General features: G+C 37.9%; 1 protein-coding gene across 2 annotated transcripts; it reads right to left on the reverse strand.

Annotated features, from left to right (window-relative positions):
* Positions 1-6: 6 nt before the first annotated feature.
* hic1 (hypermethylated in cancer 1) lies at positions 7-14,320 on the reverse strand. Of its 2 annotated transcripts, none has more exons than XM_073817842.1 (2): positions 14,164-14,320; positions 7-7,163 (listed from the first exon to the last, which is right to left on the reverse strand). In XM_073817842.1, exon 2 carries the CDS (start codon positions 7,144-7,146, stop codon positions 4,927-4,929), a length of 2,220 nt encoding a protein of 739 aa, XP_073673943.1. In that variant the 5' UTR covers positions 7,147-7,163; positions 14,164-14,320; the 3' UTR covers positions 7-4,926. The 2 variants fall into 2 exon arrangements, with proteins under 2 accessions (XP_073673943.1, XP_073673942.1); XM_073817841.1 differs by lacking the exon at positions 14,164-14,320 and adding an exon at positions 12,461-12,846.
* Between the last annotated feature and the right edge of the window lie 1,923 nt (positions 14,321-16,243).

The raw sequence follows: 16,243 nt of genomic DNA on the forward strand, positions 1-16,243 counted from the left end.
AAGCGACGCTAGTTTATCGATAAGCATTTCTAAGAATCTCAACGCTTTGAACCTGTCAAGATTATCTCTGTGAGAGGATATGCACATCTGACATTTATGCCACCAACTTCATCCTTCCTGAATTTAATCTGATCTGTAATGAACCCACAATAGAAACTCTCCATTCTGTTTCTGATGAACAAAAAAACTGTTCTAACAGTATACTGGTTGCTTCTATGGCTTTGGTTTTCGCCTCTGACTGAGTGGGGTTTCCTGAAACTGAGAGGAATATTTCCCTTGGACAGGTTTATGAAGCATGGTCAGGCTCAGAGTATATTGTTCCACATTTTTTACTCCATATCACAAGTTTTGTTTCTCTTCGTAGGGCCTGTGATGAGGATAAGCGGGGTGACCAGTGGGTTAATGACTCTAAGATGCCAAAAACCACCTCCATCCAATTTTAAAGAAAGGTAGGGAAGATTACTAAAAGATTATTCAGGGTTCAATACATGTCAGTATCTGTTAAGCTTTATTAGATACCTTCAACATTTCTCCCATTATCACAGTTTATTTGCTATAGTTTAGAAAATGGTAATAAAATATTACAAAAACTGTGTCAGAGCAAATTCAACTGTTATTATGGCAATATTTACAAAATTATCAATACGTTGAACAATTACCAAGCAATGCTTAATTTTGTTCAGTCTGTGGTGTAAAAAGGTCGCATTAGCAATTAAAAATAAAACACTTAAGCAAAACATGAACAATTTTTGGTCTAAAAAAATAATAATTTAGGCCGCAAATTTGTATCAATTTTATTGGAAGTACTGAAGAATATATGGTGTCTGAATAATTTTTTGGTTTTACTGTATATATATATATATATAACTTTTGTCTTTAAAAAAACAAAAATCAAGGTTGCAGTGTGGCCTTTGCAGTAAAAGTTGATGGGGAATATTTCTTAAGGGTTTAAAATCAGCAATGTGAAAATTTTATGTTTAATAATTTCTTAAAAGCACTTACACTGAAAGAAAACCATTTTAGTTTAGAAATCGCTAGTAAATTTCACAAGTCACTCATTGAACAAAAAGTCTAAATTTGAATAAGTGGAAAGACTTAAAGAAAAAAAAAACATTCTTGTAAAATAATACTTTAATCCAATAATTTTTATTTACAACTTTAAAAATGTACAGTGTACGTTGTTTGTTAAAACATGTGGAAAGAGCTGTAAAACTGTTTAAGTCATTTTGTAAGGCACATGTTTTAAACCACAAAGTTGTAAAATATAGCTTTATACAGACAGGGTTAGTAAGTGATTTTTCACATTAAAAGCATGTTAAAACATATTGTTTACATCTTGTGGCTTTACTTTGGAAACAGCCATTTTTGCCTCTTTCAGTTTAGATTTTTGTTTTTTGTTAAGAAAATGTAATGCCTGTTTGTAAGTTAATCAACATTATATTAATAGATTGAGCTGAATTTGTATTGAACCCAGAATATTCCTTTAAGAGCCGTCTTTGTGAAGCACAAATCAGGGATGTTGGTTTTCAGTCTACTTTTCCATAGATAGACAATGGCTGCAGTCCACCCGACAAACCTGCTCTGTTCTCTCTCACCCTCAGTTGCTTTCTCTGTCCCTCTCTATCATCATCTGCCTATCTGCTTTTGAGCAGAACCACACCAAACATCCTGCTCACTGCTACTACAGAGTCAAAAGTTCACTTCCCCAGCTCAACTTTACTCCTTTGTAAGCGCTCCATTAACAGAAGCACTTTCGTGTGTTTCAGATACAAAAACACAACCAAACATCTCACCTGCCCCCTGACCCTGACTCACACACACCTCTGCGTTCCCAGAGTAGTGCTGAACGCAGAGCCACTTAATATTTCGTTTTCTTTTCTCTACGCTTTGGAACCGAAGTGGAAAATTTCTCTTTTTTTCTCTTGTTTTGTCTGTCGGAGAGCAGGAAAGAGAGAGCGATAGATTTTCGATGAGAGCGAGCTAATGAATGGTTGAGAAGGGGAGTGTGAGATTTATTTTCCCACCACCGAAATCCACTTCAAACGGCTTGTCACATCTCCTCAGCCCGTATTAATATGTCTGCGGTCAAAGTTTTAACTGTTATGATAGCTGTAATATTGTTCTATGCCTCGAGTCAGAAGATTTGTATTCCGTTTACGCTCTGGGTTTCGTTTGGATACAAACAAACCGCCGTGCCCAGACTGTTTTCATGTGTTTTGCAAAATTAAGTCGAGAGGAATTTCTGGATCTCGGCTGTCCACTTAAGAGTGTTGGGAAATTTCAGCATCTGTCTCGCCCCAAACAAGCTGGTTTCATGCGTGTGGTTTAATAGTACATGTATACAAAACCTCACTGGGAGTCTAATCCTGCCTCTCGGCAAAAAGGTCAGCTGAAGTTTCTGCAGGCCCGCCCAGAACAAATGGGTCAATCAACTTCAGAAACTATGCTTTCCTCCTTACCAACTCGGCCAAGTGTTTATCATTGCGGCGAATTATTGATAAACACACAACATTTCTTATACAGCATAAAGTTAACAGTAATCGGACTTGCTGTCTGGCATTTCTTTTAGTGCATGTGTGAGTTTCAAACTGTGCTGTAGAATTTCAAGTACCTTCAAGTGTACAGAGAAAACATGCTGATTTCTTTTTTTTTTATCAAGAAATCATTTTTAATTTACAAATTTGCCTTTTATGGTAATTAAGTCATTTACCATTTCATTGTGTAACTACAGTATTTTCGGTAATGTAAAAATAGGACAGTTGCATAGGCTAATCACAAAAAAACATTACATTTTTAGCATCATGAAATAACCACAGGTTAAAAAACAATAAGATCCCTTCAGAAAGTGTGCTTGAATTTTAATGTACAATACACAGAGAGCATTTACGTGTGTTTTTGTATTAAACTATTGCTAAAGCATTGTGTAACCCACACTATGATAGGCTCAGTCCTGAGGTAAGCACCAATGTCTTTTTGCTTTGATTAGGAGAGTTGAGAAAGTAAAAAAACAAACAGAAAAGAAACTTTGAATAGCAGGCATGCTACAGAGTAAAGCCCTACAGAGTTTGTTCAATATTCACTAAGCTCTAAAGCTTTCAGATTCACTAGTTCTTTCACAGTGCATTCGTGGTTTAAGTTTTCACATTCACCAACTGAGGTCGTAATTGTAACTAGTGGTTAACAAAAAATTTTTCACTTAAGTTCTGGCAGAGGAACAGACAAAATGTCAGCACGGTCTTTGGAGTAAAAACAGCGGGGTGCCGTATCTCATCATTTACATGTACTGTATTTAGAGGCAAAGCAGATGAATTGTAAGACTACAAAAAAGGAAGCAACCCTAACAGGCTACTGTGCTTTATGTTACTTGAAAGAAATGAAGGATTGATTGTTGTAAGTGCAGCTTAGAGCGGTAGCTGTGGGATTAGGGTGTACGTTCAGATCACAGGGCCTGGTCAACGGGCATAAAATCTAACATCAGCGGGACAGACAAGCGAGGATAGTCTTCGAAAATCAGAGATTTCACAGGGCTTACCCTGAGTGGACCAGCTGCGCTCACAGTATCAGAGAGAGAGAGCCCTGCTCCTCATGTTCAGATGGTTGTCACATTAGCGGCACTACGTGTGTGCGCGAGGCACCGCGGGGTTAAAGCCGTCACATTAGTCTGAAATTAACTGCAGCATAATAGGGGTGAGGAGGCCCTCTCAAACATTTCACATGAGGAAAGGTCTTGAAGGTGTTGCCGAATCAATCACTTACAATATGTCACTGTTTGGTTTATATACACAAAAGTGCCTTCGCTGGAACTGTTATACAACTAGTCATGCAGAGAATTGTTCAAAGGGGTCGACTGCAATGCAACTCAAGCATATGGACTGCTGTAAATATTCCTGCGTTTTCAAAGGCACCACCCATGCTTAGTCTGTCGCACCAGATGGACCGAAACACGTGGACATGGATTGTTATATCATGATCGGAATATGCGCAAAGATATTCCAGTTGTGAGATCACAGGGCAGTACTTGCTACTTTTTCAATAAGCTAAAGGCACTTGGCGTTTGAGGAAAGGAAAGGGAACAAAGACACTAAATAGCTTGAGAGCATACACCTGAAGGTAAAAAAAAATAATAATTAAATGGTACTCTCTGTGAACTCTCATTCCACGCTGAAGGGGATAACTACATCAATGCAGAGAAAAGCTTAGATCACTTTACCTAAGTCCTGGAACAAACACTCTCTTCAGTTAGTTGCTCCCTTTAGTATGGAAAAAACTGGGCCATTCACAAAGCTGGAAAATCAGATACAGGTGATCCAGTACTCCGAAAAAATAGTCTATAAAAAGTCCTCCAATTACTATAAAATCCCACAGATTTGGCTTTTTCTTTCATCCAGATTTCCCTCTCCATTCTGGACAGAAGCCCTGAATATTGTTCATATGTGCTTTTTCATTCTATATACACCAATAATACTTATTACACAGGTTTAGGGTACGATTGCAACTTTCTTTTTTCTGTAACATTTGACATTTTCTCTTTGGCTTTTCCAACATACAAAAAAAAAATGAAAAGAAAAATAAATAAAAACAATCTCTTTTTGGTTTTCAATTGGTTGTTTGGCTCGGTGATTGAACAAAAAAGAAGTTGTTTTTATATAAATACTACATTGTCTGAGTGTCCAACGATCAAAACAGGTTATAAATAAAGCAGTTTCCTCCTTGTAGGAAAGTAATTTTAAGAAATGCATGTACTGCAAAATCTGCAAAGAAAGGCACGTTCAGAATTCAACACAGTTTGTGTGCATTTTGATGGCCAACACTTTCTGGCCTCCACTCTTTGAGGTGCAGGTTCAAATGAAGATGAGGTGAGAGTTGAATACTGTGATTGGTATACAGTGATGTCTCTTTGGAAAGTATAGTTAGTGGTTCCCCCCTCTAGCTGGGAGAGTAGCGGTCAATGGTGCGAGACTCTGCCGAGAGCTGCTGGGAAGTGGGCGGCAGTGGCTGGTTTAGGATGTCTAGCTTGCTGTGGGTGAGGCCGAGGTGTTCTGCAGCCAGCTTTGACAGCGGGTAGAGGCTCTCCATGGCTTTGGCGTCAGCCAGCAGGTGCTGGGAGGCTGTGAGAAGGTCCGAGGTCTTCTCCTGCTTTAGACCCAGATGCTCAGCTGTGTACTTGCTTAGGGGATAAATCCCCTCGGAGAAGTCTATCTTCAGCTTGCCGTCAGGAGTTAGTCCTCCGCCAGCTGTTCCGCTGCTGTGCATCTTCATGTGACTGATGAGGTTGCGCTGCTGAGCAAACTTGCCCCCGCACACCTGGCATTCGTAGGGCTTCTCTCCAGAGTGGATGCGCATGTGTTCTGTCAAACGGTACTGTCGAGTAAAGCGCATGCCACAGGCGTCGCAGGCGAAGGGTTTCAGGCCCAAGTGGCTGCGCATGTGGCGTGTCATGGTACCACGTTGGGTGAACTTCTTGCCACAGATGCTACAGGGGTATGGGCGTGTCAGCCAGTGGGTTTTCTCGTGTTGCCTCAGGGTGGCAGGATCTTTATAAGACTTGTCACAGGACGAACAGCGATACGGTCGTATGATCTCCCCGAGGCCGATGGAATGGAGGTTTTGCGTCGATTTGCTATCGAGGAAAGGGCTGTGGAGGCCACTAGAGCTGTTCAAGCTTGTAGGTCCATGGGCATTGGTGGGTTTGCTGCTGCTGTTGTTGCTGTTGTCCAGCTCACTCCTGTTGTTTAGCTCCTCTTCATTATGAGTTTCAACATGGGCATTGAGCTGCTCTGAGCTGGGGAAGCCTTTGTCGCAGGGGATGCATACGTACAGGTTATCTCCGAAACTCTCTGGCTCGAACGGCATGTGGTATCTTCCACCCGGAACAGGAGGAGACGGACGACCCTCGCTGCTCCCCGTTTCTTCGCTGCCTGTTCCATTCTCATCCTCTCCATCATCGCAGGTCCCTCTGTCATAGCCCCGCTCGTTCATGTTCATCTTTTCCTCGCTGTTCTTATGGTGGTTCATGTGCTGGTGTCTCTCTTTATCCTGCTCACCCATTCCTCCACTGTCATCCTCTTCGTCTTCCTCATCTTCGTCCTCTGGGTTGGATGGCTCGTTCTTCACCCACCGATAGATGTTGGACCCATCTCGGCCTTGTTCTCTGGAGTCCTCCATGGGTTCTGGGCTTGGAGGGCAGGGGTAAGGTTCTTGGCCCTGAGGGCGGTGCAGGTGGGGAAGGTGGGATGCAAGAGGATGGTTGGGTAGAGGGAAGGAGTGTGGGGTGAGAGACCCCACATGATGTCCTGCCTCTATTTTTCTTGAGCCATCATTGGGACTGAGCAGGGGGCTAGTGCTTTGGTCTAACTCGCCCTCGGGCTCATCTTCTGGGTGGAGTGAAGAGATCAGATGGGGGTGACCAGAAGAAAGCTGAGATTGGGAACTTGGGCTTTTCTTGGTGAGGTCAAGTCCATAGACGGATGAGCAGTTCCTGTCAGTGGAGGGCATACGCAGGCCTGACTGGGGCGATAGGGATGCCTTTGCTGGGGGGTAAGGTGGTGGACCCTGGGTGGGAACTGGTGCATAAATTTCTCCGGCGTGGGGGGCCAGTGGGAGAGGGGGCAGGTCCTCTAATTGTGTAGGTCGAGGGGTGCTAACTATTCCTCCAGGGTGGCAAGAGTGGATGACAGGGGTAGATATTCGAAACCGTCCTCCCCCCACACCACTGGGGCCTATCTTGTAAGGTAAAAAGCCAGGGTTGGGACGTAAATGGTACTTCCCATTTCTCTTCAGCTTCTTCTTGCATAGACTCACCAGATCTAGCAGCTGCAAATAACTTGCGGCCGCCAACACGGCTCCTATATTTGGCTCAGTTGGAGAGGTGGGGTCACCTTCGCTTAAGCGTCCTGTGTAGATATAGTCAAGAATGACTCGAAACACACCTGGGCTAACCATCTCATGGTCCAGATTGATGAGGTTGTCATGAACGACAAGAGACTTAAGGTAGAGGCTACTGGCTGCCAGAATGTTCTTGTGAGCACGGAACAGTGCATTCTGCACCACGATGATAACATCACACAAGAAGCCTTTGGTTCGTTGTGTGTTCAACTGCAAGAGGAGGTGCCTAGCATGACTTGGGACTTCCATGGCATCCAGCATCGACTTCAGACCAATACCTGAAACAGAAGAGAAATGGAACAATTAAGTAGAAGCCAGAGAGTTGTTGCAGACAAATCTAAACTACCACATTTAGAAAAGTACTGTGGTATAAAAGGCCATTCCTATTCCCAATTTGTTTAAATAGCTGTCTTTTGAAATATAGCACACGTTACTGACACATCTGTTTGTGTTGGACTGTCTTGTAAAACTTGACTGGCAGCACTTGAAGATATAAAAAGGAGCACTTAAGCTTGTGTGCATTTGCTTGGTCCTGAATGTAGTTCTTCATTTACTCTTTGATATTTTTGTAGACTTTCAGGTAGGGGATTGAGGGCAAACAATTCAGCTTTTCCTTTAATACAACAAGCATCAGAAGGACTCCATAAAAGTGAGCTATAGCTGACCGAGTGAGACTGTGATGGTTTTGTCATTATCAAGACACAAACCCACATGTTTAAAACTTACAGTGAAGTGCAGTTAACAAAAAAAGAAAGAAAGAAAAAAGACAGAGGAAAAATGCCAGTATAAACATGTTTTCATATTGCTGTCTTCCTGATAAAGAATTCCAGAGGTGGTGTGTGGAGTTTTAAACAAAGTCAGACTGAAGGTTTTGCAAGTGTGATGAACAGCAGGCATAAACCAGCAGGGACAAAAAAATGCAGCAAATTCATGACAGGACACTCTGCTGTATAGAAGTGTGAGTTACAAATTAAACCCTTTTCAAAATATGACTTGTCAGAGGATGCCTACAAATTACTAAATAAACATGCAACCAGCAATGCCAAGTTTAAATTCTAAGCTGAACGCAACTGTTCCTGTCATGCAAACATAATAAACATTACAAATTTACCAGAAAATATTGTTTAAACCATGCTACACAAGGATGGTCTGTATATGAGATAAAACGGATAGTTAGGGTCCCACAGGGGATGGTTTCACTGATGGGAAACAAGAAGCTAAATAAATACAGTCATCCCAACATCAGTTCCTCCTCTCATTGTTTATTTCATTGTATAAAATAATCCTCCTAGATGAATACTGCAGTTTGTAGTCATAAGCTTCCATTTAATTAGCCCTTAAATCCAACAATGCAAGTCTTCCCTATAAAACCAACCACAGCTTCTAACATGAATGAGACTTAACCACACAGCTGCCAGAAAAACTTAGTTTTACACAATGTGTGAATTATTCAATGACTTTTTAGGGGTTTGACTTTTTAAAGAAATTTCTCCCAGTAGTTTGGTCTCATTCTGGTTCAGTTCTTCTATTGGAATTTAAGTCGTTAAAACAACAAAATGTCCTCACAAAATATCCAAAATCCATTGTGGGGACATTTTTGGTCCCCATGAGGAAACAACAGTAGCCTACAGTATAGAAACAATTACGCTTATGGAATGTCCCCATAGAACATGGAAACCCAATGTGTGTAAAACTACACACATTTTTTTTTTAAATGCTAGTAGCCTACTATTGTTTTTTTTTTTGTTTTGTTTTTTTTTTTTAGTCATTTTTATTTATTTTAGTGCTGTCAAACGATAAATTGCGATTAATTGCATTCAAAATAAAAGTTTTTGTTTACATAATATTTGTGTGTGCACTGTTTATATTCATTATGTATGTATAAATACACACACATGCATGGATATATTTAAGAAAAATATGTTTATATATCATATATATAATATTAATTATATGAATAAAAATATATACATGTAAATGCATGTACATATTTTTTAATATATACTGTGTGTGTGTTTATTTATAAATATACAGACATATATAAATATGTAAACAAAAACTTTTATTTTGGATGCGATTAATCGTTTGGCAGCATTAGTTTATTTATTTATTTATTTAGATACACTGTTGCTTATTAGACTTAACCTTAACAGTTGGAATGTAGGCCTATACTTAAATACACAAAAATAAAATTCATTAAGTACCCAAGTTATAATTAGAGGGGTCAGATCTCCCCAACACTTCACAATGCGCACCCTGGTTATACACTAAACATGAGATCCTGGTTTCTACTATTCCTCTTAGTTAAATTTAAAACACTACATAAAAACCTGCATCTGTCTCATATATAAAGAGGCAGCTGCGCACTGTAGAGAAACAAGAAGACGTGCTTGTCATTCTAGCTTCTCCACTAGAAGAACTAGGCACAGTTGGTGAGGCAGAGAAACCATACATGGACAGAACTGAAGTTCATCTATAAAAAACAAATTACTGTATACATATATTTATAAAACAATTATCTGTGTACATTTCTGAGTCGGAACTATTCATTTAGCCCGGTGCTAAAACATTTACACATTTGTGTAGAAAAAGAAAATCAACAGAGATCCAGGTGACGCCTAAAATCAGAATCATTTCCTTTTTGTGGAAATATTGCCGGCATTTTCTGGTCTGCAGTGCACCTGTACCTTCCCCGTTCATGTCAGCCTTTGAACACTCTTGAGTTACAGATTATTCAATACAATTTTCCTAATTCATAAATCATGTTTTCCGTTGTGTATCCAAACGCGCGTCATTCATAGATTTTTTAACGATTGTATCATCGCATCATTTGTAATTATATAAACTCACAGAATCAAACAGTTGACATGTTATTAATTGCCTGTTGCAGGCAAAGTTACCTTAACAATGGAGCATCTCAACCAAACAAACACCACCCGCAACATTTCCTCTCAGTCCGCATCTCTCTTCAGCGTCTGTCTTAATAAAAGCACTACAGTTGTGTAACTCTTATCTCCTCCCCTGCTGCCCACGGTCACGTCTCATCACTGACAGGTGTATTTTAAGGTGAAGAGCCATTTTTGGCCCGTGGTCTTTCCATTAGTGAGAGTCTGAGAAAGTGCTGTATGAGCGCATGATTTATAGCAATTCGTGCCGTTCTGTCCTAAATGTGCTGCTTTCAACAAGCACAAAGAAGATAAAATAGAAGGAAAATGTAAACAACTAAACGGGACGGAATGGAAACTAACAACTGTGATTCAGCCATCACCTGAAAATTTTTATAACAAAAGGAAAGATAGAAAATCAACTTATCAAAATGCCAAAACCCAATCCTTTATTCTATCAGACGTTCAACGCGTTTTATAAATTTAAAGGAAGTGATGAAAGACGTAAATCATGTTTTAAAGCGACTGTTTGAACTTCACGCGTGAACACTTACATCCTCTCAAGCCTGTCACCCTGTGGATTTACATTACGCGTCTTTGAAACGCGAGAATTTGAGCGAATTTAAAAACCGAATATTTTAGATTAATTAGTTATTAAATAAACTACATTTCATCAAATTTGAATGTTTGAATCATCCTTAAAAAGATTTAATCCAAAAAGATTTGACTGAATAAATACAGTTAACAGGAAGAACTCAACTGCTATCAATCAAGCTATCAATGCTCAATAAAATGTCAATTGCTTGGGCGTGCAGCGCAGGCGACAGCTTGGTCTATTTGCTATATTTGGTATGGTACAGGACTGGATTAAAGACAGTGCATGGGTCATATTTTAGGTGCTTTGGTATTCATTAGCCCTGTGTTTTGTCTCTGTTGTCATTTTGCTGGTTTAGGGGTGAGGCAGGGGTCTGCTCTTGTTCTTAAGACTTCCTCTCTCTCTCTCCGCCCTCGGTCTGTCATCTTTTTACCGCAAAAGCGTCCTCCCTTTGAGATTTATCCCTTTAGACGGAGTCTAATGTACCTTTAAGGAATAAACAGTCAATCAGTCACAAAGCATGACTTTTAAATTTGCTGATTCGGCGTATTAGACGTGGGGATATCTAGATATTTTGTTCGTTTATTTTTTGAGGATAAGGGAATGACACTAAAAAAAGGGGGAAATAGAGACTATACTACATGCACGATTTAATAAATGCTAGCCTTATAATTTAATTCTAGAATAAAGTTGTCATTAAGTCGGTGACACGTGTGCAAATAAATAAAACCAAAATAAAAATGTTTTAGTTAAATGAACGCTTTAAAAGTGCTCCCTACAACTTAGTTTAGCCTATAAGTTTTACTATTTCCCAAAGACATGATCGTTTTGTCAATGAACATGCGCAAAACCTCCTGGCACTAACGAGCGTTCCTCTTGGATTTTAAGTAGTCACAAAAAGCACCTGAAGTTTATCAACCATTTCTGCATATAATTTAAAGGTGAGAGTTTGGAAAAGAGCATATCATGCGCTGCAGCTTCCTCTTCCACAGCTCGTCCTATTGCGCTCGTAGGCTCCGGCGCTCCATCAGCACACGCAGCTCTGGATATTCATTCATAAATACCGCTGGGAGGACAGTTCACCATCCCCTATATGTGGCCTCCATGGTCAGGGATGAGCTGGAAATATTCTAGCCACATATCACATCATCTTTATCTGTTTTGTGTTCTGTAGTGTAAGATAATAATCTCTTGGATAGAATAGAGAAAGATACAGTTGCTAATCAGAGATTTCAAGGCACACAGTGTCGCTATGAGCATGTTACACTTTTAAATAAAATTCTAAATTAAGGAGAAAAAGAAATTGTGCTATTAGGCCTGTTATGACCTATAAATATCATGGCATGAAATTACTTGTTTACGGTGTTTTAAAAACGTTTGCTTGACGGTTTATAAAGTAAAACTGTATAATTATCACAGTGCATTAAAGGATTTAGTTCCATGAACAAATTAAATTATCCAGAGCTCGTCTTGTAAACCTGTGGAAATGTTAGTTTAAACAGAGTATCCTCTAAAATGAGTTACTATAAGTGACAACGACCATCTAAAACTCTCTAAACATGCTGAATTTAAAAAAAAAACTGCATTTGCATGTACATACCTGTGTTTAAAATCAAATCATATTCTTTAAAGTCAAATCAGTCGCATGTGAAACACCATGAATTCTCAATTAAGCCTGAGAGCCCCTTCACTGTGATGACCACACCGCCATACGAAATCACACAACCACCAGCAACACTTTTGGACTCATAATGCGATTATAAACTTGAGTAGTTATAATGAAGTCTCGTGTTCACAGACAATAAATAAAAACTTTACAGTTTCCTAAATATTTTTAAATATTTTTAAAACTTGTAATTTCTCTAAAACCCACTTATAAAACCTATAAGTGTTTGCATTTTGCAATACTAAAATGTTCAAAACAAAACAAAAAAGGAAAGGCAAACAATCGGGTTTGTAATTAAAAAAAAAAAAACGTTTAACCGCAAATGTTCCAACAATTGAACTAAGATTAAACAGTCGCTCGGATTAATCTAAATGAAGAAAGTGTTGATAAAGAGGCAATAGTTAAAACGTAAAGAGCATTGAACGTTACCTGGATGCCCGATCTCTTCTGCCATCCGATCTAAGTCTCCCTTAATGATCATCTCAACAGTCTTTTGGAGTCATTTCTGACGTTTCAACTTTGAACTGCCAGCCTCCCAAAAACCATGCCAGTTTTCCGAGCACGACTGCCAACTCTTTTTTATTATTAATTGCAATGAATTTCGTGTTGCTCACCCTCCCTCTTGCTCTCTCTCTCTCCTCCCTCTATCTCTCTCGCTCACTCACTCGGTCCTCCTATAAAAATACGTGCGTACTCCTGCATCAGTTTTCCTCGTTTTTTGTATGTTTTGTAATTTCCTTGGCTATTTTTGCATGGATGTAATAACGCGACTGGAGATGATAATGGGCTTCTGGGCTGCGCGAGTGTTTTAGCGCCTCGTGTGATGTCAGTCTACAATAAAACTAAAAGGTAAAATCGAGGGCAGGAACTTACAGTGACCCCAACTTGAACTTCTCAACACATCGACGCTTCTCTTAAAGAGACAGGCGTTTTAGCGTATGTCACAACGTCGCGTACGTTCAAGAGTTGCTGTTTTTATGAGCGATGACTGCTTTTATGCAGATGACGGTGATCATAACTTCTGTATGGAGTTTATTATAATGTTTTAACAATTAAGAAAAATAAATATTAGATTTGATGTTTGTACCTGTCAATGTTTACACACGAATACTGATTCACTTCTGGATGAAACGAATAACTTATTTAATACAGTTAGTGTGTTTTCAAGTAACACAACAAAAGTACCCTAGTACTTTTTTGTAGGAACTTAAATGGTGCTGTAATATCAAACAACAAGTTTTAAACTTAACATTATAATTGTAAAATTTCCAAATTAAGAGTTTTAAAATACTTTTAAGATAATTTAGTTATCAGTAGCATCAGTTTTATCTGTCTTTACAGATATAATCCCTATATTTAGAAAAGGTTCAGAAATGATGCATAGTCTGCATCACACAAACACGGTTATATGACTTGACTTCACCTTTGGAATTTTTTGAAGTTTCAGTAATATATATGTCATCTTTATTTAGCTCATTTCGTTTGTTTATTCTAAAATTAAGCTTTGAGATTATTCTTTATATTAAAAGCAGGTATGAATGTCGGTTTAGATGTCATGGCCTGTTGACATAGACCCAGCGAATGCAGTTTAACGCATCTAAACAATTACAGTTTGAAGTAGAACCTAAGCTAACTTTTTCTATAGTTGTTTCTTTTTCACCATCTGCATGGTGTTTTTAAAAACAAAATCCAATACACTGATCTGAAAAAACGTAGGCTATAATGCCACATAAATAACTTTTTTTATTCTGCAAAGAACCATGTTCAGTTTAAAACCATTTTCTCATAAGGAGAGAGTTCATTGCTGAACCGTTGAAGAACCTTTATTTTTATTGATCAGTTTGTATTATTAACAGCTATACACGTTATTCTGGTTGGTGACAAGTTGACAAGTATTTTGTTTTGATGTCAAAATTCAGAATTCGGTTTGTTTATTTTTAGAAGCGTATTAAGTGGTATTAAAAACCCGATTAAAAGCACAATAAGTCAAATCTCCCGCTGTCCAGACACGCCTGCAAGCACTAGCGCCTGTTGTCATAATCTATCAGTTAAGTATGTTGGCACGCGTTCACTGCGCACACCTGAACGCGCCGCAGGTAACGCACAAGATACATGCATTAACACAAACTCACCTCGGATTCATGTCTGATGCTCCTACCGATCTTGACTTTCCCCTTACGGGATTCCCCTGTCCACAGATCTCCCCCAATCGTTCAAATTCCTCTTTAAAATGTAAACTTTTCCCGGTGTTCCCAGCTTCTTCCGTGTTGTCCCTTGTCCTTTACCCTTCTCCCCTTCTCTCTCCCTCTCCGCGTCTTAGAATGGATCAGACACTTGAGAATCTGGATGGACTCTGATTGGCGTTCGTCTTCAGAAGCAGTGCAGGCTGCGTGTGCAGCGACATCTAATGGCGCAGATTATAATGCCGACGGCAGCGCGTACGAGACAGCGGAATACAGTCATTATGAAATGAAAGTATGGTCACATAATTTCTGATTTACCTGCTCTTGTTTTAATGGTTGTTGTAGATTTCAAACATTTTAAGCTTGGATGAAGCAACAAATGTAAAATTCAAACGTCCAAGTTCATAGTTGAATGTATTAATCTTCATTAACGTCTTCATTTTCTTTTTAATTTTAAAGGTTTCGTTTTGCGCGTCGGCACAATAAAAGTTTTATAGCTCTTTTTGTATTCCTTGATTTCTCCACTTCACAATCCTGTTGGTTTTATATTTTTGCTTTTTCCATGCAACTTTTTATGTTTTATTTATTTATTTATTTATTGCTCTACATCACAATTTGTTTTTGTTACTGTTTATTGTGAGCACATGAATAATGGAACCTTCTTTTATATTCTTTCAATAGCATTTATTTATTATTAGTTCTTTTTTTTGTTTCAGAAATTTCACTTTTTTAATCAAGTACTGTTTTTGTTTTTATTAAGTGTTGTTGTGAATTAAATAGGCTGCTAGGTGTCTATGAGCTTTTTGGGGGACTTTATTTGTAGAAGTATTTTATGTTTTAGAAGGCTTTCATTTATGCATAATCTCGCTGCACACAGTTTGACCAGCAAACTTTTTTTTATTTTTTTTTATTATTATTATTATTTTTTTTTTTTGTAACTATGGGTCAGAATTAGTCTTTGTTACTGTTTTTTGTAAGCACATGAATAATTTAATCTTCTCTTTTTAAATTCTTTCAACAGCATTTATTTGTTTATCAGTGCTATTAGCTCTCATTTTCGTTTGTAGAAATTTTACTTAAAAAAAATCATGTACTGTTTTTATTTTTTAAATACTGTTATAAATTAAATGAGCTGTATTTGAGCACACTTTTTCTTTTGGGACGTTATTGATTTGAGTTTTTTATATTTTTGCAGGCTTTCATTCATGCATAATCTTGCTGCACACAGTTAATTTTATTTTTTTATTTTTTTTGTAACTATGCATCAGAATTAGTTTTTGTTACTGTTTATTGTAAGCACATGAATAATTTAACCTTCTCCTTTTAAATTCTTTCAATAGCATTTATTTGTTTATCAATGCTATTAGTTCTTATTTTCGTTTCAGAAATTTCACTTTTTTAAAAAATCTAGTACTGTTTTTATTTTTATTAAATACTGTTATGAATGAAATGAGTTGCTAGGTGTCTTTTTTATTTTATGTTTTAGCAGGCTTTTATTTATGCATAATCTTGCTGAACACAGTTTAACCAGTGACTGTGTTTATTTATTTATTTATTTTATTTATCAGAATTTGTTTTGTTACTGTTTATTGTAAGCACATGAATAAGTGAACCTTCTCCTTGTAAATGTTTGAAATGCCATTAGTTCTCTTTTTGTTTCAGAATTTTCACTTTTAAAAAAACAATCAAGTTTTTATTTTTATTAAGTACTGTTATAAATTACATTTTGATTTGAGTATTTTATGTTTTATGTGGCTTTCATTCATGCATAATCTTGCTGCACACAGTTTAACCAGTTACTGATTCATTTATTTATTTTGTTTTTTTGCTATGCATCAGAATTTGTTTTTGTTACTTTTTATTGTAAGCACATGCATAGTTTATTATTCTCCTTTTAGATTCCTTTGAAGCATTTATTTATTTATAAATGCTAGCCTTTTTGTTTCAGAATTTTCACTTTTCAAGTGCTGTTTTTATTTATCATTAAGTACTGTCATGAATGAACTGAATTGATTTGTGTCTTTGGGCA

This window comes from Garra rufa, chromosome 14 (assembly GCF_049309525.1).
Source record: "Garra rufa chromosome 14, GarRuf1.0, whole genome shotgun sequence".
NCBI classification, from domain to species: Eukaryota; Metazoa; Chordata; class Actinopteri; order Cypriniformes; family Cyprinidae; genus Garra; species Garra rufa.